The 24,155-nt window shown below is 44.9% G+C and overlaps 1 protein-coding gene across 9 annotated transcripts in view; it reads left to right on the forward strand.

Annotated features, from left to right (window-relative positions):
- Positions 1–3,175: 3,175 nt before the first annotated feature.
- tnikb (TRAF2 and NCK interacting kinase b) overlaps positions 3,176–24,155 on the forward strand; it is a 72,772-nt gene continuing 51,792 nt past the window's right edge. For 3 of the 9 annotated variants that reach the window (XM_034706468.1, XM_034706469.1, XM_034706477.1), the window contains exons 1-7: positions 3,278–3,786; positions 10,106–10,171; positions 19,116–19,172; positions 19,425–19,550; positions 19,662–19,772; positions 21,308–21,398; positions 21,519–21,649. In XM_034706468.1, the coding sequence (XP_034562359.1) occupies positions 3,679–3,786; positions 10,106–10,171; positions 19,116–19,172; positions 19,425–19,550; positions 19,662–19,772; positions 21,308–21,398; positions 21,519–21,649 (690 nt within the window). In that variant the 5' untranslated portion in view covers positions 3,278–3,678. Of the gene's footprint in view, positions 3,787–10,105; positions 10,172–19,115; positions 19,173–19,424; positions 19,551–19,661; positions 19,773–21,307; positions 21,399–21,518; positions 21,650–24,155 lie in introns of all 9 variants that reach the window. The other 6 variants (XM_034706473.1, XM_034706475.1, XM_034706476.1 and 3 more) reach the window with 5 other exon arrangements.

Genomic DNA, 24,155 nt, shown 5'->3' on the forward strand with positions numbered 1-24,155 from the left:
GAACAAAAAACACAACATTACAAACATCAATATAAACTCCAAACATTAGAGCCAGACTGAGCAGAGAGGACAACAGAGGAAACATGAGGAAATAAAACCTAACACACTCTGCGTCTTCATCATCACCTCTGATCACTGAATGTTTCTCTCTCTCCTCTTCTTCACTCTGCACACGTCTTCATCCCTCCATCACAGGGATGAAAAACATGTCACTGATGAATATAAAAACAGCTCTGTCCTCAGAAAACCTCCTCTGGCCCACAGCGTCCCCTGATGCAGTTCTGGATGTCACCACTAGATGGAGCCACAGAAACACAATCTGAAGTGTGTGCATTAGTTTGTGTCTCTGCAGCATGTTCCATGAGAGAGTAAAAACTGAGGGATCAAAACATGTCTTCTTCTTCTTCTGCACCGTCTGAGCATCAGGAACATTTAAAGCTGCAGTAAGGAGTTTTAGCCGATGATAAAACAGACTAAATTAGCTAACGAGACCATCATCAATAAGACATTATGGTCTGGACAGTTATTTAAAAGTTAAAGGTAAACACTCTGATGGTTTGTGTCAGTGTGGAAACGAGGAGGAAGCTCTGAGAGGTCTACACACAACAAGTCTGTATTCTAAGACATGAGTTCAGTACCTACTCCTGGACAGAAGGGGGCAGCATCACACTCTACCAGCGAACTATCACTCCACTCACGAGTACCCAAAGACGTAATTCTTGTGAGAGAGTGGAGTGGTTCCCTTCAAACCTCGCTCCGGTTGAGCTCGACTTCCTTGGACGGTGAATCGGGTTATGCCAAAGGGGGCGGAGCTAACTTCCTATTAGAATCGATAGCTAGGATCACTTTCCTCACAGTGAGCTCCTGTTTATTCCTGATCCCATAAAAAAACAGGTCGAGTCACAGAGTTCAGGGAAGCTGCTCAGAGATGGAACCAATCAATCCAATATATTCAAGATGAATGAACCTCCGCTGAGGATCTGCATGCTGATTGGCTAACGTGGCACGAATGATTCACTGGAAGAAGAAGAACAAGTGTGCATATGTGTGTCTGTATGTATATGTATGTATTTATATTTATTTTTTAACTTCTCTTCGTTTATTTTGTCATTCAAAATTATTTTTCAACTAAAATTCTCTTCATGTGTTTTCTATTAATTTATTTATCTGTTAATTTTATTCATTTATTTTTCATACCATCAATTGTATTTTATTTCATTTCACATGTCTGAGCCCCTGTTTGATTGTATTTGTTTTTTTCTTGTTGTTACATTAAAAAAATTATAAATAAAATATAAAAATCAATAAATAAATAAAAATTAAAAAAACAAGTTACAAAGGGTTTTACATGGGCAGCCAAATAAAAGCATGTAGTTTGCAAAATGGCACGAGGCAAAATAAAGAAATAAAATATATTTTAAAAGATCTCTAAAGGAATTTTAAAATAAAACAAAATTCAGAGATAAGTCAGGAAAGGCTCTTTGATAAAAGTGTGTTTTAAGAAGGGATTTAAAATAAATCACTGACTCCACTCAGTATGAGATTTGTGCTTTCTTACACATGACTGTTTTGTCCACAGGGGGCGCCAAACTCCACGTAGACCAAAAGTTACTCACAGGAGCTTTAACTGCCAGCTCAGATCCAACCAAACAAACCCTCATCTTTAATTCATACTGATAAACAGAATCTACCTCTCAGCTGATTTAGTCCCTCCGGACTACATGTTATTCTGCAGCTAGAGCTCATCTCTCTCTCTCTCTCTCTCTCTCTCTGTGTGTGTGTGTGTGTGTGTGTGTGTGTGTGTGTGTGTTGACAGATCCTGGGTGTGTCCTGCAGGTGAGTGAAAGCAGCTGACAGGTGTGGAGAATCTGTGTGCTGCAGCAGGGAGCGGTGACAGCTGCAGGGTGTGTGAAATCACGCAGTGTTTACTAATCTGTACCTGCACGCAGGCGCAGTGAGTGACGGGATTAAATATGGCGGGAAAGGTGCGCAGGGGCGGAGTCACACTAATTCAAACACAGGTGGACTTCCTGGAGACGTTTCTGGAGCTTTTTACGTCAGATCATAAATCAGTCTTTATTAAAATATGTATTTGAAAAAAATGTATTTTACCTTTTTAATGGAGTCCTTTTAAGACTTTTTAACTCTGAAAGTTACAAACTGTTTAAAAAAAGCTGTAAAATAAAAACAGACAAAAAAAAAAAAAAAAGTTCCCCGACACTTACAAAATTAATTTTTGAACATGTACTATTTAACATTTTAGAGACACAGCCCCCCTAAAATAAAAATACATTTAAAAAAAAATACAGACTCAGCAATGCATATACATACATATAAATATTAATAATAATGAAGGCAAGAAAAAAATTAAAGAAATTTACAACTTAATGAATCCACAATAAATTAAAGAAAATAACATATATACATGTCTATATAATTTAAAGTAAGATAAAATATATTTTAAGAATGACTAAAATTTGAACTAGATAATATGAATAAGAGACTAGTTTGCTTTTTAAAATGATAAAGCTCAGTGCAGAGAGAAGCCTCCTTTAAAATCTGAATAAATCATCATTTTTTTAAATAATCCAGAGATCAGGAAATAAGGGATGAAAATGTTTTCTAAAGGAATTAAATTAAAATTTAACTAAATCAGATAAACCTGTCTGTGTTGATTTAACTTGTCATGTTACTTTGAAAACCTCTTCACATTATTTGTCATGATGCAGATGAGGGAATATTTTAAATCCAGATGTTTGTAAAATCTAACCTGGAGAAATCTGGAGTAATCCAGATGCTTGTGTGTGTTCCTTGAACGCATCAGAGGCTCAAATGTGACCTAAAGCGTCTCTTTGATGAGACACGAGGACATTAATAAGACATTAAAGCCAGTCCCATGAGGATCCTCTAAAGGCCATTTATCAGGAGATGGGCAGCAGAGTGGTCTCCCCTTCATGTGTGTGTGTGCGTGTGTGCGTGTGTGCGTGTGTGTGTGTGTGTAATTATTGTGCATGTGTAGGTTGGACTCCTGAATGATGACCGCTCAGTTTTGTCCTTAATGAGCTGCCATACCTGCAGACAGCTGTGTGATTGTGCGTCTTTAAGTGTGTGTGTGCGTGTAGTTGTGTGTGTGTGTGTGTGCGTGTGCGTGTGTGTGAGTGTGTGTGTGCCATTGTGGGCGTCTCTGTCTGTAGCGCAGCCTCCTCTCAGGCCACTCCCGGGAAGCTGCTGTTCCTCTCAGCCTGACGGACAGACGGACTGAGTTCCTCTCTCGGTGTCTCTCTCGGCTCTACTGCTGCGCTCTCGTGCCGCGCGCTCTCTTCTCTTTCTCTCTCCATCCCGCGCGCGTCCACCTCCACCTGTCCTGTCCAGACTCGAGGGGTCGAGGTGGAGGCATGTAGCACCGGATTCACCGGATTCACCGCGCTGAGCAGCATGTAGCACCTGGAGCAGCGCGCACATCGCCTCCCTCCTGCGCTCCTCCTGCGCTCCTCTTCCTCCTCCTCTCTCCCTCCTGGACCCGGAGCGCCTGGTTCTCCTCGGAACCATCTCCTGCACCAGGAATCTGTGTGGATTTAATTGTGGGGGGTGGGTGGGGGGCTTTTATTTCTTTTAGAGGAGGTCTCCTGTGTGTGTGTGTGTGTGTGTGTGTCCCCGCCGCTCTGCACCTCTCGGTCGATGGTCGTTGAGGAAGCTTCCATCTTGAGTCCCGTGAATACCGACAGAACCATGGCGAGCGACTCCCCAGCGCGGAGTCTGGACGAGATAGACCTGTCTGCACTACGGGTAAAATGTCTCCCTTCTTTGTGCACGTGCATGTAATGTCTGTGTCTTTGTGTGCGCGTGCGTGTGAGGCTCTTGAGCACCTGTCCACCCCCCCACCCCCCCTTTATTCGCTACCCTCCTTTCTCTCCGCTTAACCGCGCACGGATGCGCCTCTCTGCGCCTTCCTCTGTGATGGAGGAAGCCAGGTCTGATATCAGAGTGAGGGATCATGTGTCATCTTGTTTGTTGTTGATGTTTTCTTCTAAACAATTGGGACGTGATGTAATGAGGCCCTGAGCTGCTGCTGCTGCTGCTGCTGCTGCTGCCGCCGCTGCCGCTGCTGCTGCCTGTGCGTCAGGCGGCATAATAGAGGCCGCTCTGTCTGTACTATGTGGGGCAGATGTTAAGCTGCCTGCTCACTGACAGATTCACAACACACACACACACACACACACACACACACACACACACACACACACACACACACACACACACACAGATACAGGGGATACGGATGCACACACACACACACACACACACACACACACACACACACACGGTGTATAAACGCGATGATAACCGCAACAGGAGCGAGTTCCGCCATTTCGTGATGTTGTGGCGACAGCAGCATTGCATGCAGCAGTGGCTGTTTGTGGGTCTGGGCGCGTGCACGTGCTGTGCAAGCGCGCGAGGATGGGAGAAGGAGACAGTGCAGGAATGTGTGTGTTGGAGTGTTGGATTGGAGACATTCAGATGAGAATACACTCACAGATTTCTTCTTCTGGATTGGAGGTGCTTTGAGTAGGGCTGTGTGTGTGTGTGTGTTTGTGTGTGTGTGTGTGTGTGTGTGTATGTGTGTGTGTGTGTGTGTGTGTGTGTGTTTTCTCCACCTTTCTCCTGCAGCTTATGCAACTCAGTCTTACCTGCAGAGCAACAGTCAAGTCTGGACGTGATGGAGCGGGTGGGACTGCATGACTGTGTGTGTGTGTGTGGAACAGATGCAGACCCACACTCATGCAGACACACACTCACTCATGCAGACACACACACTCATGCAGACACACACACACACACACACTGAGGGGCAGATAAAGACGGTGACTGGGTGTGCATGTTCTTGTAAAAAAAAAAAAGAAGAAAGCGAGGATCCTTGCTCTCTCCCTCGGTGGCATGACGACGAGAAATTAGGTCACCCAGGACGGATCAGAGGGAGCTGGGGGGAAACATTTCAGCGTGACGTAAAGCCTGTCGCAATCACACACACACACACACACACACACACACACTTCCTGTTTCTGCGGCTCGTCACATCCCAAAAGATCTCCTCATGCAGTTTGAGCAATCTTCATCTGCATGCCTTGTTTACCTCCTGACCTCCTCCTCCTCCTCCTCCTCCTCCTCCTCCTCCTGTCAGTGTCTCATCCTGCACTCCTCACACGGAGCTTCGTCCTCTGACTCGTCCGGTCAGCGATGGCGTGAACAGCTGTGAGACAGAGCGACACACAGGTCGTGTCCTTGGTGTTCTTTACCCAGCATCCTCTTCTGTTTTCAGACAAAATACAAATCAGTCAGGAGAGGAGAGGAGCGCTTTGTAATGATCTCTCTCTCAGAGTCGGACACGGATCCCTTTGGAAGTGATCACTTTAGTCAGAGTGTCAACAGGAAGAGGTTCCATGGATTGATTTGATACGTGTGACATGATCAGGGTTCCCCTAACGTCGCCTTTGCTATTCAGAATTAATCACCATCGTCAAGGTGCTATGACCAATCAGGATGCTGGGACAGCTCACGTTGTACGGGCCACACGGTGATGAGTCAAATCCAGGCTGGGGCCTTGCTGTGAGGAGTTTGGATGTTCCGCCTTGCAGATACTCCCGCCTCCTCCCACAGTCCGAAGTCTGAGAGGTTAACTGCTCAGTCTGAATTCCCCTGAATTAGGTGTGTGTGTCTCGTTATCTGTCTATATGTCACGGCCAAATTCCACCAGATCCGTCTCTGATCCGTCACGGCTCCAGATCTGATAGGTTTCTATTCTAGTCAATGTGTTAACTTCCTCTGGATCCGCTCCGTTGCGTTCCGGCTGCGTCTCTGATCCGGCAGGTTGGAGTCCTCCGGATCAGATACACAAGACTTCTATTGTTCCCGGATGCCGGAGCACGACGCATCAATCTCAACAGAGCAGATGGAGCGAGACAGGAAGTCAGGTTTCACCAAAACAAAATGAAAACATCCGGTTAATTTTCAGAATCAAACACTGTGTTATCACCAGATCGTATTTCACTTAACTACAACAACAAACCAAAGTCATGATGAGCGGAGCCAGGCCTGGAGTCAACAGGTCAGAGGTTTTCAGAGGACCAGAAAGACAACATGGATGAGGAGAGGAGGAGGAGGAGAATCCTTGATTCAGTGATTACCACGGGGAAAACCTCGGTCACATGACTCCAGCTGTCCGGAGGTCCTGCTCTGTGCTGCGTTCTGAAAACACAACCGGTGGGCGTTGACGGATGAGAGAGAAGGGAGCCGGACAGCAGCAGATCTGGTGGAAGTCCAATGTCAGCCCTGTGATAGGCTGGCGACTTGTGCAGGGTGTGCTGTAATGGACCGTGTGCAGAAAAGTCAAATGTTGTCTAATATCTGGTCAGCAGTGTTGTTAACTCCTCATCGAGGGAAGTAGCTATACACAGTCTTCAAAGTGGCTAAATGACGTCATTATTTAATTTGCATAATTGAAGTTGTAATGGACGCTGAAGGAGAGACAAGAGGTTAAAAATCACCCTAAACATGTTTATAACTACACTTAGGAGCCGACAACAAATCAAAGTCAAACATTACAGTTTACAACCAGAACATTTTCTACATGTTTATTCTATAAAATCTACATTAACTATCTAAATGGACCAAACAGAGACAGTCGGCGGGATCAGCCAGCGGTGTCTTCGTACATGCGTGATACATTAACAGTCTGGATGCTGAGGGCTGAACGCTTCCTGCTCTGACTGCAGCTAGGAGGGACTCACAGCAGCATCCACTGCTGGATGAGTAGAGTAAGAACGATACATGCTTTCACGTCAGTCTCCAAAAGTCTCCATTAACACCAGAAAAAGTTGCTAGGTTTGTTGCTAATTGCTTGCTGAATATAGAGACAAAGTTGCTAAGTTTGCAACACTGCTGGCCAGAGCCCGGCAGCAGAAAGTTACATATATAACTCTAAACATTAGCTGTTCTTACGAAAAGGGAAAGAAAAGGAAGCGCCGCCCTAACTTTCTCTGCCACATGTAAGTCTGGACTTGACGGTGTTTTAAAAACAACACCAAACGCCAGATCTGCTCATGAGCACAGACTTCTGAGCACAGACTCAGTAGTTTGGTTTTCAAACGATCTTAATGTGTTAGGTATGATGGTCTAAGCTCTAATATTATATCTACCCCCAAAGGTGTGCCACAGGGCTCTGACTTAGGTCCTCCTTTATTCACTGTTAATGTGAACTATCATTGTTTACTCTTGCACATACTCTTGTGCAGTAGACTCTTCTCCTGCTTCCACACTATCTCTGTGTTTTCATCAAACAGAAAAGTGCAGGGCAGTATTTCTTTTGTTTGAATAAATACTGTTGGAATTTGTTGGAAGTTATTGCAGAATAACTTCAAAGTGAAGGAGCTGATGTCACTTGTGGTTTTTAGCCTTCCTGGTTGCACAACTGATGCTGGGATAGTTTCTCTTTTACTGGAAGGTTCATGCATCGTGCTTTGGTTCCCAGTGTGTCTGTAACTCTGTGTTTCGTTTTGCTGCTGCTGACGGTCTCGGCCAGATTTTAATCTCAATGGGACAAACTTAAAACCAAAACAAACTAATCTTAATGCTAATAATAAGACGCCGTGTGCTCTGAGTCTCCCTCATGAGAGGAAAGGATGTTTTAAACCTGTCCCCAGCAGCTAACGTGTTTGACGGGGACCTTCGTTAAAGCAGCTCTCAGCGCCCTGCTCCTCTTTTGGATGATGTCGCTTTTCATGTGTGCAGACCAACAGTTGTTGAGGGCAGTAGAAGGCACGTACAGGTGTGTGTGTTTGTGTGCGTGTGCGTGTGTGTGTGTGTGTGTGTGTGTGTGTGTGTGTGATGAGCTTCAGTTTGACCTTGAGTGAAAAGGAAGGCTGCTTTTTAAGCTAATCCCCCTCTGGAGGCTCCACTGTAATAGTCCGTAACGGCCTCCTGTGGCCTACTGTACACACACACACACACACACACACACACACACACACACACACACACACACACACACACACATGCAAATGCACACTAATGCCAAACACACAGGTATGCCTAAAGATGGAGATCTGTGTTTTGGGAGTTTTATTGAATTTTAATCGCCCTAGAGATCAGATTATCCCCGTTTGTGTGTGTGTGTGTGTGTGTGTGTGTGTGTGTGTGTGTGTGTGTGTGTGTGTGTGTGTGTGTGTGTGTGTGTGTTTTACCTGTACATATTGAACTGGCAGTGATGTTGTGTGTATTTCTTCAGTCAAAGTCAGTATTCACTCTGCATTAAACTCAGTGTTTTGGACGTTAATGTCCCAAAATGTCACACTTAAGTTGAGTGTTTCATCACGCCCCCATTTCAGCGTGTAAACCAGGGGTGTCCAAACTTAAGAGGGCCACATTTGATGTTGTCAGAATACCTCAGGGCCAGAGGCTCCTACTGAGACTTAGTAATCATAGATGTTATATATGAACTCTATTTAATAACAGTATTTTACTCAATAAATGAATAACTAGGGGCGCTGGTGGCCCTCACTCTTGTCACTCATCTCTAAGTTTAGGGTGGGTGGGCAATATGGGTGTATAGGGAATAAATGTTCTTGAAAAACTATAAATAAAGCATTTTAAAAAAAAAGAAACATCCTCAGATTCAGATCAAATCAACCAAAAGAGTCTCTGCTCGTCTGTAAATGTTGGTCAGCCGAGTGCTCTGAGGTTTCTTGATTTCAAAATAAAAGTTTTCATCTTTATCCAGCTTTTTAATCTTAATTTGAAATCTGAATTTTGTTTACACCAGGCATGTCTAAAGTACGGCCCAAGGTCCCTTTATTTATGGCCCCTAGCTTCCATCTTAAAACGTGTTAATTATAGCAAAGAAATTAATCATGTTCTGAATCATCAGCACAGGGAATTCTGCAAGACGGCAATAAACAAGAACTCTTAAAGCTGAATGTTTTTATCATGATGAGAAAATGTTCTTGATGAACACTAAAAGTTCAGAAGACACAAAAGAGGACAAGATCAAATTATGAAATTGTACAGAAAAGGCAAAATTTGGTGCTTAAAAATAGTTCAGAAAACAGGACAAGAATGATTTAGTTCTTGAAATGTGTCTGCTGGTCAGGAAAGTCTTAAAAACAACATGAAAAAGAAGTGTGATGAAATCCAGATCGTGATCCTGCCACAGAAAAATAATGAGACAGTATTTTTCCCACATTGCCCGACCCGAATGAAAAACATTTTCCTCCAGAAGAAGTTTACTAATGTTTATGTGGCTTGTGGAGAACTGAGGACTACCTAGTTACTGATTTATTGAGCTTTTTTAAAATTATTAAATAGAGTTCATATGTAACTTTTATGATTCCTAAGTCTCAGTAGGAGCCTCTGGCCCTGAGGTATTCTGACAACATCAAATGTGACCCTCTGAAAAAAGCTTGGACACCCCTGGTCTAATACAAACAGAAGAGGTATGAATGTATCTCAGGCACAGTTGCTAAAACTTCCCAGGAAGACCAGCAAGTTTAGGTCCTGTTCCCACGCCAGTTTTTGTTTTGTCCCAGTGAGGATGTTTCTGACCGCTCTGTCGTCCTGCAGCTTCAGCCCTGTTAGAAGGACACACGTCCAAACACAAACAAACAGGCTTCTTGTGTTAAAGCAGTTTAAGAGTTCAGATGTAGAGTCAACAGTGACGAAGATGCTTTGGTGCAAATAAACACTGAATCAGAGATAGCTGTGAGGGCAGAGGGAACCAGTGCAGCAGCTGGAGCTGGAGCGGCTGACGTGACGTGTGCAGTGTGCAGTGTGCAGTGTGCTATGTGTTGTGTTCAGTGTGTTGTGTTCAGTGTGTTGGATTGAAGAGTGTGTGAGGATGCAGAGGGAGCACAGCTGTAAACTCTGAGGTTACTTATTGAAGGAATAATAACAGAGCAGTGACACAGAGAGGCTTTTAACAGCCATGCAGAGCTCAGTCAAGCTTTCAGTGTGTGTGTGTGTTTGTGTGTGAAGGTTAAATTCCTACATCTATCTCGTGTCCACGTCTTCAGCTGGATCCTCCTGACACTCCTCTCTGTTTCTCTCTCTCCCTCAGGACCCGGCTGGTATCTTCGAGCTGGTTGAACTGGTTGGAAATGGCACCTATGGGCAGGTCTACAAGGTGAGTCTTCTTAATGTTCTTGCTCCTCTGCCAAGTGTGTTCACTTCAATCAATGAGCTATGCAGAAAAACAAGCTGTCTCTCCTTGATGCCTAACCTCCCTTATTTTACTACGAACATTTGAAGGAGTCAGAAAGACGGCACTGAAAGAACCATTTGTGAGTTTTCAGGGTAGAGCTTGGTGGATTTTACACTCCCTTGCTCACCCCTCCTGTTGTCGAAGTGAAGTTGGTCTGCAAGGACAAGTATGATCCTCCATTTGTCAAGTTTTTGCCATTTAAAGCTTCAATCAGTACAGATTATTTGGGGCACAACAACCACTCCCTTCTCCTTCGTCATCTTCTAATCGGTGCATTTCTCTCAGCCCCTCACTAAATACTAAAACACGAAGTGATACAAGGAGGTGGACCCACGCTTTAAAAGCAAGATGGTCTCATGCTTGTTGTAGTCAAAGTGGTATTGACCAATCAGGTGTCAGTAGGCCTTGGTGTCTGTATGGAGAGCAACAGCAGGAGGAACACACTCCAGTGTAATGATTTAAGGATTTCTTTCTCTCTATAAACAGATCTCTGCATGAAGAGCAGCTAACAATCTGTTCTACATCAAACATTTACACTGAGACACTAATCTGCTTGATGCTGTGTCACTAAAGACAATCAGCGTTTAGATTTCCTGACTTCCCTGAACGCAGCATCAGAAATGATGGATCCCACCTCCATTCAACAAACAAACATTGTAGACGTAGTTTTCTTCTCCTCTTGAGGACAGACCTGACAAAGCTTTTTACTTTCAGCTACAACTAACCTGTAATTACAGATTCTGATTCAGGGACATGTTGAATCTGGATCTCAGGGTCTGGACTCTAGTCTGAGAAGAGTTCTGGTCTATGTCTGTAGTCTGAGTAGTATCCACCAATCAGGTGTCAGCAGGAAAAACAGTCTGTATGGAGAGCAACAGCAGGAGTTCTAGAATTCTGACATCCAAGACAGAATTCCGGTGTTCTGTCAGAATTCTGTCTTTGATGATGTCAGAATTCTGTCTTTGATGATGTCAGAATTCTGTTTTTGATGATGTCAGAATTCTGTCTTTGATGATGTCAGAATTCTGTCTTTGATGATGTCAGAATTCTGAGAACAAATGGAACATTCCGTGAAGAAGGTCAGAGCTAAAGAAACATCAGTGTCTCTAATCCTCTTTCATAGACCTCCATTCAACAAACAAACATTGTAGACGTAGTTTTCTTCTCCTCTTGAGGACAGACCTGACGAAGCTTGACTTTGGACTTTTGACTAATCTGCATCATGATGTTGTTATTTCAGCAAACCCGTTAATTACAAGAACATCACAAGAACATCAGTTTCTGTTTCAGGTTCATACCGCTGAAGGAAGCCAGAGGGATGTTTACAGATGCAACAGAAAAATGTAGAAACTGTGAAATCTGCAGGAAAAACAGTCTGTATGGAGAGCAACAGCAGGTGCTCTAGAATTCTGTCTTTGATGTCAGAATTCTGAGAAACATTTCAAAATTCTGAAAAGAAAGGAATATCCCAGCCCTTTTTACTCTCTTGGTTTCATTCCTGAGTCACAACAGGTGACCGACCGGCTGCAAATACACCTGAAGTGATTGTTAAACCATGACAGCGAGCAGCATGACAAGAAATAAGCAACACAGGCGTAACACTCTGTATCAGTGTGTTTGGATTGTAGTGGGTGCTCAGTTTGTCCGCTGATGAAGATGTCTGAGAGCATGTTTAGTATTTTTTGGCTCAGTGTGGACTCACTTCCTGCTCTGACTCCATCATGAGCTCAGAGGAACATTTCATTCTGACCAAAAAGCAAAGTTATTACTGCTTTTCTTCTTTGTTAGGCAGCGGAAGACGCCCACACACATTTACAGCACAGCAGAGAGCCTGTGTGTGTGTGTGTTAGTGTGTGTGTTAGTGTGTGTGTGTGTGTTCTCCCACTTTGAAACCTATTAACACACTCACTCATGTCCTCTGATACACAAAGAGAAGACACACTCATCCTGTCTGCTGATGCTCAGTATTGATCTGCTGTTTGAACAAGGTGACGCCTCCTCCGGTGAAATGGTTGATGGAACAAAAATCACACAAACTGCGGTCGATCACAAAGCATGATGGGTAAATTAAGACCTTGCATTTTCAGATAATAGAGCTCACTGAGAGATGTAGCTCCCCGTTTTCTGCAACTGCATGAAATTACAACACTGAATCAGAGAGAGTGTTCACCTGAAGGACGGATATAAAGTCCTGGGTGAGTTTCTCTGTGTTGATGTTCTGATGGCTGGAGATGTCGAGCAGCTGTTCATCATGCTGCAGTTCATCGAGCGTCCACTAGAGGCTGGCTGCAGAAACACAGGAAACCACATACACACCCATTCAGAAATAAACATGTTTACAAACATGGTTCAAAAGACGAGTGTAGTCTGAATAGCTCATGTTACAATCGGCACACACTGTACGAGGTGAATTTATCTGTACGTCGTTATAATTGAAGATATTAAAGGTACGAGTTTTGCCCAAATAAGGGCATGGCTGACTTGATTGACAGGTGGGCACCATAGACTGTATAAAATATGGACGTAGTATCCGTGACGTCACCCGTCTGTTTCTGAAGCGCTTTCTTCTAACACCGGACATGAACGCCACATTGGAAGGATTTCACCTGCTGTGGGCGGACAGGATACAGGAGAGCCAGACTGAACTAACTGGGGAAGAAGGCCAGCTCAGTCCTGGACCCTGTGGAGGTGGTGGCTGACAGTAGAATTATGGCCAAGCTGTCGTCTCTGGTGATAATTTCTTTTCTATATATATTCTTGTTGAAATTCTTGATCCAAGATGGCTGCACGCATGGACGCTGCGGCTGGTTGCTCCGTCGTTAGGTGCATTGTTTTTGGCACCTAATGAGGACTGCACCTTTCAATTTAGTTGTACTTGTTGCAATGACAATAAATGCATTCTCTTCTATTTATTCTATTCTATTATGAGGCCAATCGTCAGCGGCAGCCATGTTGCTGCTGTGGAGCGATTGTGACGTAAAGAGGCGGAGTTTGAGCCTCCTAGCCAACAGCTGCAGTGTTCCCACCTGTCAATCAAGTCAGCTGTGCCTCTCATTGGAAGACTCGTAATCTCAATATCTTTGAAATTACCGTGTTATTAAAAAGTTAACCCCCTGTACAGTGTGTGCCGATTGAGACGTGAGCTCTCCAGACTACACTCGTCTTTTGTACTAGGCTGTAAACATGTTTATTCCTGCTGTAAAGATCGGCTTCTTTGAATTGGTGTGTATGTGGTTTCCTGTACTTCCAGAGCCAGCCCAAGCGTATCCTCAATGAACTGCAGTTTTTAACACTTCCTCATTGAACTCATATTTTTAGACCAGAGGTTGCCGCTTGGTGGTCACCCTGTACCTGTTAGCGGAAAGGCTAAATGCCCGCCTCTTTACCTCACACTAGCTTACACGCAGTTAGGTTGAGTTCAGCATTTCGAATATGGCTGCTGCCGATCGGCTTCAAAATAGTGCCTCAGGAACAGATGGGTGACTCACAGATACTACGTCCATTTCTTATGTACTTTAACACTTACATTAAGTTCCTGACGAAGCCGGAGTCTTTTGTACGTGAACACTTTAAACAGAAAACATATTCCCGGCCTTTGAGACTCTATCACTCACAGTTTGCGTATTCTCTGCAGGTCGTCATGTTTTGCACATTACCTGTGCTTTCAAAACGTCCCGGTCTTCCCATCACATGTGCAGTGGTCGTCTTTCTTTGCTCTTAAAGTCTGATGAGGAGCAGTTACTTCTACATGCATGGAGCTGTTTATCCGTCTTTGTTATCATTTGGACTCAGAGCAGAGTGTTTCTCATTTAGTATCTTTGCAGGCACATAGTTGCAGGTCTTGAGTATTTCGGCCAGTTGTGTCTTTGTGAGCAGCACTTTGCAGCTGCATGGAAACCACACATGTTGTGGTTTCACTTTGTGCGTCAGGTGTGTAAAATCTCTGAACCAGCTCAGAGTTTTTCCTGGATTTGATTCGTCAGCGTTTACAAAGTGGAGTTAAATCAATGCCTGGTATTGATTGAAGCTCCTGAAACCTGTGAGCTCCGTCTCTGAACATCTCTCTGCTTTAATCCCATCGTACAGGTGTCTGAGGTAATCTGAATTGGATTTTAATTTACTCCCCAGGTTAGATGAGGATTCAGGTGCAGCGGTCTCTGGCTTTAGAGATGAATGTGCAGAGAGAGAGAGACTGTCGACATGATAACTCAGACAGTCTGACGCGTTCAGTCTTCATTTGTCGTGAAGTCGCTGCAGGCTTTCTGTCGCTGTCTTAACGAAGCACAGATCTGCTCTAAAAGCCCTCCAGTGAACTCCTCCTTCCTCATTCATGTCCTGCTGTCATCGCACTCCTCTCAGCTCTGATTCTGAAAGAGCTCAAACACATGACGCATGCAGTATTGTTTGATTTAGCTCAGACTGCAAACTCAATGCCCGATACAAACTGATATGAGTCAAGAGTATTTCTGTCTCTCCTGTGTCTGGACGTCACCGCCTTTTGTTTGCATTGCTTCAGTCTGTTTTCGTGAATGCTACTTTCCATGAATGTGTCGCTCAAATCTGCAGAATGAAAACCAAAAAGTGAAGTTTATCCTGAGAGCTAAGTTCTTTTAAGCATGTTATTTATGATGTTTTTCCAGAGATGATTCCTCTTAAGAGTGAATCACCTTTAAGGTGTGTGTTCTGCTGTTGCTCTCCAGACAACTGTTTTTTGCACTGGCTGCTATTTTATAAACAAACCAATGCATTTCAAAAGTTTCAGCACACAAGTCAGAGAAATTTAAATCTAACTCACGACTAAGAGAAGCAGGAACACCACGGGACAACTTCTTTAACCTAGCAAGAGCAAGTAAGCGCTCTGAAATGAAGGTTGCTGCTGCTGCCTGCACAGAAACTCTGTCAGTGGACACAGGCCATAACTCTACTCAGGCCTGCACCTAGCAGTTTAGTGTCTCCACCTTCTCCTGTTGTCCTAAAGTGAAACCCCGACAGGTGCTGACATGTTGCACATTTGGAGTCAGAGCCCGTGTAGTAGAGATCAGCTGCTGTGTTGACGTCCCTGTCTCCAACCAAACCCCACATATTTCACGTACCGATGAAGCGGCACAGCTCCCTCAGGTGGGTCTGATTCTTGTGTGGGTTTGAAGCAGACGCTTACTCTTGTGTTAAGGCGCATTTGGACCAAGAGTTCCGGGGTCTTTTAGACCCCAGAACTACTTTACCCTGAACTAAAAGGTTCCTGTAGCTCCATTGTTGTCTGCGTTTTGACCGTGGGCTGAAGTCCCGGGTAGATTGTGCAAATCAGGCCAGTGACATATGGAGAAAAAAAAAGTTAATGCACTTTGCTGCTGCTCTCCCTGCCTTGGCTTTTCATGTATGCACACGAAAGAGACAGGTGTGCTCTCCCCGCCTCAGGCTTTGGTATTCCACGTAGGCAGATGGAGCTCCCAGAACAGAGCCATACCGCCAAATCTAACTTCCTGCATGAAAACAATGGATCTTTTGATGCTAGTGTTCCTGACTGAGTTATTAATACGAGTTTACACATGCATGCCAACTCAGTGTTTTACACTCAGAGGGTAAAATAAAGAAAATCCTAAATTAAGAGACGGTTGAAAAGTTGGCGTTAATCCCTGGGAATGTCGTGATCTCAGGTTGTCATCGTGTTTGTAGTAAAGTCTTAATAACGGTTCAGACATCATGAATCATGAGGCAGGTCAGGACAGGACTCACTGCAGGACAACCTCAGACCTTTGCACCTTTAGCGTGAGAGTACCAGCATCAAGTGTGAAACCGTCTCTGAGAATTTACACTGGGTCACATCGATCAGATCTAATCCAGTATGCCCCCCCGAACTACATCTGTTCCCCAGAGTCCCAGGTTCCCCGTGCGTTAAATGATCACAGCTCTGGTGTAAAACCTCAGCAGGTATCCCGTCTCTCTTGTGTGTGTGTGTGTGTGTGTGTGTGTGTGTGTGTGTGTGTGTGTGTGTGTGTGTCAGTGTGTGTCAGTGTTTATGTGTTGGGGCTTGCGTCCAGGTGAAGAATGTGAGGCTTGTCTGAACTGAGACCTGAGGTGTGTTTGTATGCCTCAGGGTGCTTCTACAGGTCCTCCTCCTCCTCCTCCCTTCTAAATTAGTGCTTATGTGCTGGTTTAATACAGCTTCCTCACACACACACACACACACACGCACACACACACGCACGCCAGGGTCTGTGTGTCACCTCTGGGAGATTGTTTGGCCGGCCCTCGGTGTCGGAGGAAGAGAGATATGAAAACAAAGAGGCAGTCTGCTGCGGTATCTCTTCCTCTCATCTCTGCTCTGTTATCTGCAGCGCCTTTTATTGCTTCATCGTGGCGGATCGCTGCCATTTGTCCTGCGGTCACAGCAGCACTTCACACAGCTTAACCCAGAGGTCTGAGAGCAGGTTTACAAGCTAAATGAAGACAAACTACTGAATTAAATCCCAGAATCCTTCAAAAAAATCTGGAGCATGGTCTGATGTGGGAACACAGAGATCTGGATTTCTGTGTTAGCTCTGGAGACAGCTCAGTCTGGACTCTAAAGCAGGAAACACCTTCCACCTGTGGCTCCTTTTCATCTCTGCAACTCACAAGAAGTTTACTCTACATCCTGACGGCAGCACCTCAATTTACAGCTCTAAACTTCCACTGAAGACTATCAACAAGAAGCTGAAGAGGTGGAGTTGAGGAGGGCCTTTAGCCTCTTTGCTAACAGTCAAAAAAATCAACCACGCCCCTAAATATGCAAAACTTTAATATCTTTAAAATTCATCCCCCTTTCAGTGTGTGCCAATAGAGGAATGAGCTAATCTGACTAAAATCTGATTTGTACCAGGCTGTAAACATGTTTAATTCTGCTGTAAAGATCGTCTTCTTTGAATGGGTGTGTATGTGGCTTCAGGAGCTTTTGCAGCCAGCCTCTAGTGGACACTCGAGGAACTGCAGTTTTGAAGACCTAGCTTGGCATAGTTAAAGGTGGTTTCAGCTCATTTCTTTGTCCTTTATGCTCCAAAAGTTCACACTTTTATAAAAAACATCCGATCCATCAAAGCTCCAGATCTGATAGGTTTCTATTCTAGTCAATGTGTTAACTTCCACTGGATCCTCTCCGTTGCGTTCCACCTGCGTCTCTGATCCAGCAGGTCGGAGTCCTCCGGATCAGATACACCAGACTTCTATTTGTGCCGGATGCCGGAGCACGACGCATCAATCTCAACAGAGCAGATGGAGCGGGACAGGAAGTCAGGTTTCACCAAAACAAAATGAAAACATCCGGTTAATTTTCAGAATAAAACACTCTGTGTTATCACCAGATCGTATTTCACTTAACTACAACAACAAACCAAAGTCATGATGAGCGGAGCCAGGCCTGGAGTCAACAGGTCAGAGGTTTTCAGAGGACCAGAAAGACAACATGGATGAGGAGAGGAGGAGGAGGAGAATCCTTGATTCAGGGATTACCACGGGGAAAACCTCGGTCACATGACTCCAGCTGTCCGGAGGTCCTGCTCTGTGCTGCGTTCTGAAAACACAACCGATGGGGGTTGATGGACGAGAGAGCACGGAGACAGACCGGACGCGGAAGTGGTGGAAGTGTGATGTTAGAATGAGGAGTCGGTGGAGACCAAAAACAGAGCCAAAAGAAGGAACTGCAGCTTAAAGTCAGACCAGCAGCATTAAAGGGGGTTTGTTTTTTATGAGTCTCTCTGAGGAGGACTACAGAGGAATGCATCAGGTTTTTAAAGATGAATCTTGCACACAAGAACAGGAAACCTTATCTCTTATCGAACGACACCTGATGAGTTTGAAGCGAGCAGAAATCCTGCTTCAGATTGTCAGTGAGGCTCACACTGTACTCCAACTTCTGCCTGTCCGCCTGCCCTCTTTATGATGGAGAGAGAGAGAGAGAGAGAAGGGGAGAGAGAGAGAGAGAGAAGGGGAGAGATGGAGACAGAGAGATTAAAAAGATGAGAGACAGACAAAAAGATGTGAAAGAGGAATGAGACTTTCCGCACTCTGAGGTGGCGTTGGACTCCAAGATACATCCAGAGTCTGATGCAACACTGAGAAACCAAGATCTATGTGTGTGCATGTGTGTGTGTGCATGAAAGTGTGTGCGTGTGTGTGCATGAAAGTGTGTGTGTGTGTGTGTGTGTGAGCAGCTCACATGTACAAGTGACCCAGAGTGTGAAATATCATGGCCTCCTAGAACACACACTCACATGCACAAAAATGCACACACACACTCAGACTGCCATCACTTTGCCTCTTCCAACCCCCCGCTCAGTCCCTGCGCTAAACAACCTGCCAGCCCTGTTGCTAGGTTACCATGAGGAGATGGTGTGTGTGTGTGTGTGTGTAAGGAGGTGGTGAGCTGGTGGCGCTGAGGTGGATGTATTTCCACTCTCCGGCTCTCACAGCTGTGATTGTGTCTGTAGTTTGGAGGAGGAGGAGGAGAGGTCAGACTCAGACTGTGGATGTGTTTCCCAACCTGAGGCTCGGGGCCCTCCGCGGGGTCGTCGGGTTCATCCGCGTTTCATTTCTGTGTTGCCTTTGATAAACTTTCTGTTTGATGTACTGATCTTTAAAACAATGATTCAGCTCTGATCGAAGTCGACGAGCAGACTTTAAATGTTAACTTGTTTTACTGTCTGTCTGCATGAGTGTAACAAACATGACTGACTGATTAGATTACACACACGGACACACACACACACACACACACACACACACACACACACACACACACACACACACACACACACACACACACACGTGTAAAGTGAAAAAGTGACTTGAGTGAATAAATCCTAACCTCTTCTTCCTTCTCTCCGTCTCTCAGGGTCGCCATGTCAAAACAGGTCAGCTCGCTGCTATCAAGGTCATGGACGTCACAGGAGTAAGTGACAAACACACACACACACACACACACACACACACATATGACAGAGAGCATTATTAATCTGTATGCACACACACTCGCTCACACACACTCAGTAAACTCAGGGGGACTGTTTCCTTCTTTATCTGATTTCCTCTGGGATCACACACCCTAATCCATGGGTTTTGGTATTTATTGTGCTGTCTGTGTTTGTGTGTGTGTGTGTGTGTGTGTGTGTGTGTGTGTGTGTGTCCGTGTGTGTGTGATTAGGATGAGGAGGAGGAGATTAAAGCAGAGATCAACATGTTGAAGAAGTACAGCCACCACAGGAACATTGCAACATACTACGGAGCGTTCATCAAGAAGAATCCTCCGGGGATGGACGACCAGCTCTGGGTACGTTCACGAAGTCACACCTTCCTCTAACTCCAACACACCTTTTATTTATTCTAAATTAATATACAGATACATATAAAGATGTGTTCTTCTTTGTTTTTGTTTGTGTAGCTGGTGATGGAGTTCTGCGGCGCTGGCTCTGTAACAGATCTGATCAAGAACACCAAAGGGAACTCTCTGAAGGAGGAGTGGATCGCCTACATCTGCAGAGAGATCCTCCGGGTGAGAACCAGATCATCACAGCTAGCTATGTGTCAACGTTAACATATATAAAAGTCTTAATAAAGTCAGGGTTTGGTTTGAAACGGGAAGGGACCGCAGATGGTTCCCTGAGGAACACCTTATTCTGATATTGTGGGTTATTTCATTATGTTTGCCCGTCAGAGTGAGCCAAGCTGCTCTCAGTGAATTAATTTAAGTTGTGGAAGTACAAAACTAATGACACATTTAAGCCTGTGGTCCTCTTGGCAGCTGTTTTAGATTAAGTGTTTTTTTTTAAGTTATATTTTCGGGCATTTTTGCCTTTATTGGATAGGACAGCTGAAGAGAGACAGGAATTGTGGGGAGTAGAGAGGAGGGGGAAGACATGCAGCAAATGGTCGCGGCTGGGAATCGAGCCGGCGACCTCTGTGACGAGGACTGTAGCCTCTTTATGTGGGGTTGTTAGACCGCTAGCCCACCAGCGCCCCTCTAGTCTTCGTCTTAAGACAAAATGAGCGTTAGTTTCACATTTTAGTCTTTGATTTTTGTCGAAACATTTCCTCTCTTTAGAATAATTCATGTAGTCGATCAGATCTCGGTATCAGGGTTGTATCAAGAGTTAAAATCATCAATATTTCACCCTTTTAACACTTTTGGACATGCAGGAGATGGTCGCGGCCGGGAGTTGAACCGGCCACCTCTACGACGAGGACTGTAGCCTCTATATGTGGGTCGCTTAGATCGCTTGGCCACCAGCACCCCAAAAAACAAACAGTCTTGATGTGACCACTGGGACTTTATTTAGATTCCCTTGATTCAAATAAAAATGCCATGAACACAAAATACAAGGGCTGTATTGCACTTTAACGACGGTCCCTGAATGCACCTGCAGTGACAGGCGCACTGGACAGACAGTCGGTTCACTGCATCTGCATCAAAACTTACTAAACGTGTCTGATGTATCACCACACTGGAGTAAATCAAGCTGTAGCTGTGGGTGGTGCTGGTGGCCTAGCGGTCTAAGCCTGCGCCCCACATACAGAGGCTCTAGCTTGTCGCAGAGGTCGCAGGCTCGATTCTTGCCTCAAACATGTCCTGTCTCTCTTCAGCTGTCCTGTCCATTAAAGGGAAAGGCTCAGCCTGCCACAGGAAGGCTTTTATTTTGAAGGATTAGAGTTTTTATTATCAGTGATGTATTTTAGTCTCGTCTTCGTCATGAAAGAACGGGTCGTTGAGGAACATTTATGGTCATAATTTTCGTTAACGAAATGAACACTGATTTTAGCAAAGGTTACATGTTCATATCCATCATATTACTCCAACGCCCCCCCCTCTGAGCAATCATATAACCAGGAAATAGAGATTCCTTTGACCTTTATTGACCTTTATTCACGGGCTGTATTCATGGCAACTCTTGAAGCAAAGCAGTCAATCCAATCATAGAATCCCAACACGACACAGACGAGCGTGTGTGCTTCAGTCCGGTGAAAGGAGGGCAGTAAACCGTGTTCCCCGTCAGGCCTGAAAACAGGAAGTGTTTGTGTGTCTGTCTCCAGGGTCTGACCCATCTCCACCAGCATAAGGTCATCCACAGAGATATTAAAGGCCAGAACGTGCTGCTGACGGAGAACGCAGAGGTTAAACTGGGTGAGACTGCACACACACACACACACAAAAACACACACAAACACACACATTTCTGTCTGTTGTTGCTTCACAAACGTTACTTTGCTAATAATGGACATGTGTGCGTGTGTGTGTTTGCAGTGGACTTTGGTGTGAGCGCTCAGCTGGACCGCACAGTCGGGCGGAGGAACACGTTCATCGGGACGCCGTACTGGATGGCTCCAGAGGTCATCGCCTGTGACGAGAACCCCGACGCCACATATGACTTCAAGGTACGCCTGACGTGTGTGTGACTAAACATGCTGCATGAGCGAACTGTTAAGATCTGTCTGTTCTTCACTGTTACGGCCAAATTTCACCAGGATCTGGTGGAATTTGGCCTTGAGACTCCTGTGCATGTCCTGCAGCCAGATAATCAACGCAAAAGGCTCAAAGGGGTTAAATCTGCAGAGCTGCAGAGAAAGTCTTGATCCTCAAAAGCAGGTTGAACAGGTGACCGTAGATATCCTGATCCTGTTGTGGTCTCATGCTCTGAGAATTCTTTGAGCACATATGTTGTAACAATAGAGAATTTGAAGATGAGAGACTTGAGTCTGGTGCGTGCAGGAATACAGACAGATCAGAGATTTAAAGTCTACCAACACAATCCCAGATGTGTGTCTAACATGAGTCTGGTCCTGCTGGAGGTTTCTGCCTGTTAAAGGAAGTTTGTCCTTGCCACTGTAACTTGCTAAATGCTGCAAAGTGCTCTGCTCATGGTGGATTAAGATGAGATCAGACTGAGTCCTGTCTGGAAGATGGGACTGGATCTGATCCGGTCTTGATGTTGGGTACCTAAAGTCTCTAAAAGTAGTATGGGAGGTAGAGCCTTCACTTATAAGGCAACTTTCCTTTGGAATAATTTACCAGTCCGTCTCAGCAGATGTGTGTCTACCATGAGTCTGGTTCTGCTTGAGGTTTCGGCCTGTTAAAGGAAGTTTGTCCTTGTCCTCGAGAAAGTAGTATGGGAGGTAGAGACATCAGTTATCAGGCCCCTCTCCTTTGGAATCATCTACCAGTCAGGGTCCGGGAGGCAGACACCCTCTCTACTTTTAAGAGTAGGCTTCAAACTTTCCTTTTTGATAAAGCTTATAGTTAGAGCTGGATCAGGCTTGGACCAGGTCTTAGTTATGCTGCTATAGGCTTAGACTGACACACTGGGATCCTGTCTTTCCCTCTCTCTCCTCTCTCTGCCTGTCTCTCACTTTAACTTTTCCTGTCCCATTAAAGTTACTAACCATAGACCTTTCTGGAGTCCCTGAGCTCCCTTGTCTCGTAGGTTCCTCTGGATCTCTGCCATAGACGGCCAGCTGCTACAACTACTACTGTCCATCTCTCTCTCTCTCTCTCTCTCTTCATCTCCCTCTATCCCTCTCTCCAACACGGTCTCAGCAGATGTGTGTCTAACATGAGTCTGGTCCTGCTGGAGGTTTCTGCCTGTTAAAGGAAGTTTGTCCTTGCCACTGTAACTTGCTAAATGCTGCAAAGTGCTCTGCTCATGGTGGATTAAGATGAGATCAGAGTCCTGTCTGTAAGATGGGACTGGATCTGATCCGGTCTTGATGTTGGGTCTTTATTAGTCTGAGGATCAGGTTTGTTGTGATTTGGCGCTATAGAAATGAAGACCTTGAATCTTGGCTGAGTGATGCAAACATTCAGTTGTAGATGTCGCCTCCAAAAAGCAGCTCCGGTCTTGTGACAGTTGTGACCAGCGGATGAGACATGTCCTGGTCTTTATTTCATTTATCCAGATGTCTGCTGGCTGCAGTGGAAACCCCAAAATATCATCGGAGGCTAAATTATCATCAAGCTATGGCTGCTGGGTTTTTCCATTTCAAGCTCTGCTACAGCTAAACGTTTAAAGCAGTGTGTTGTTTCTGCTCTCCAAGGAAAGAAAGAGATCTATAAGCTGAAGGAGGAGACTACAGAGACAACATAATTAATGTCTGAGCAAGAAACATCATATTTCAGTTATTAATCATCGATCAGGGTTCAGGGACGCCTGCTGCTGACATTTGAAAAGCTCTGCAAAGGTTCAGTGATCATGTTTGTGGGGTTATTTTGGATCCTTTTAGTCTCTGATCATCTCCTGCCTCAGCTCGAGTCTCCTCACGCAGGCGACAGAATCTGCAGTGAGAGTGGAGCAGGCGTCTCTGTGCTGTAACGGGGACAGGACGGCTCCCTGTGGTGAGCCTGTGGAGGATGAACGCAGCTCTGATATGACACCATTACCTCCCTTCCTCAGGAGCTTTAAGAACCCCTCAGTTCATCTGGAAATATTTACATCAGCGTCACATCGCAGCGTGAGGAGGAAAATATGCAGATTTATTGAAGTTAACGGATTGAAGTGATAAAATTAGAGCTAAACCAATCTCTACTTTTAGATGATAGGAGGCTTTGTTGTCTGGAGGAAAAACAGTCTGTATGGAGAGCAAAAACAAGAGGAGCACAATCCAGAGTAAGCTCCCATGAACACATATCTGTATGAAGAGCAGCTAACAATCTGTTCTACATCAAACATTTACACTGAGACACAAACCTGCTTGATGCTGTGTCACTAAAGACAATCAGCGTTTAGATTTCCTGACTTCCCTGAACGCAGCATCAGAAATGATGGATCCCACCTCCATTCAACAAACAAACACTGTAGACGTAGTTTTCTTCTCCTCTTGAGGACAGACCTGACAAAGCTTTTTACTTTCAGCTACAACTAACCTGTAATTACAGATTCTGATTCAG

Source organism: Notolabrus celidotus, chromosome 17 (assembly GCF_009762535.1).
Source record: "Notolabrus celidotus isolate fNotCel1 chromosome 17, fNotCel1.pri, whole genome shotgun sequence".
Classification (NCBI taxonomy): domain Eukaryota; kingdom Metazoa; phylum Chordata; class Actinopteri; order Labriformes; family Labridae; genus Notolabrus; species Notolabrus celidotus.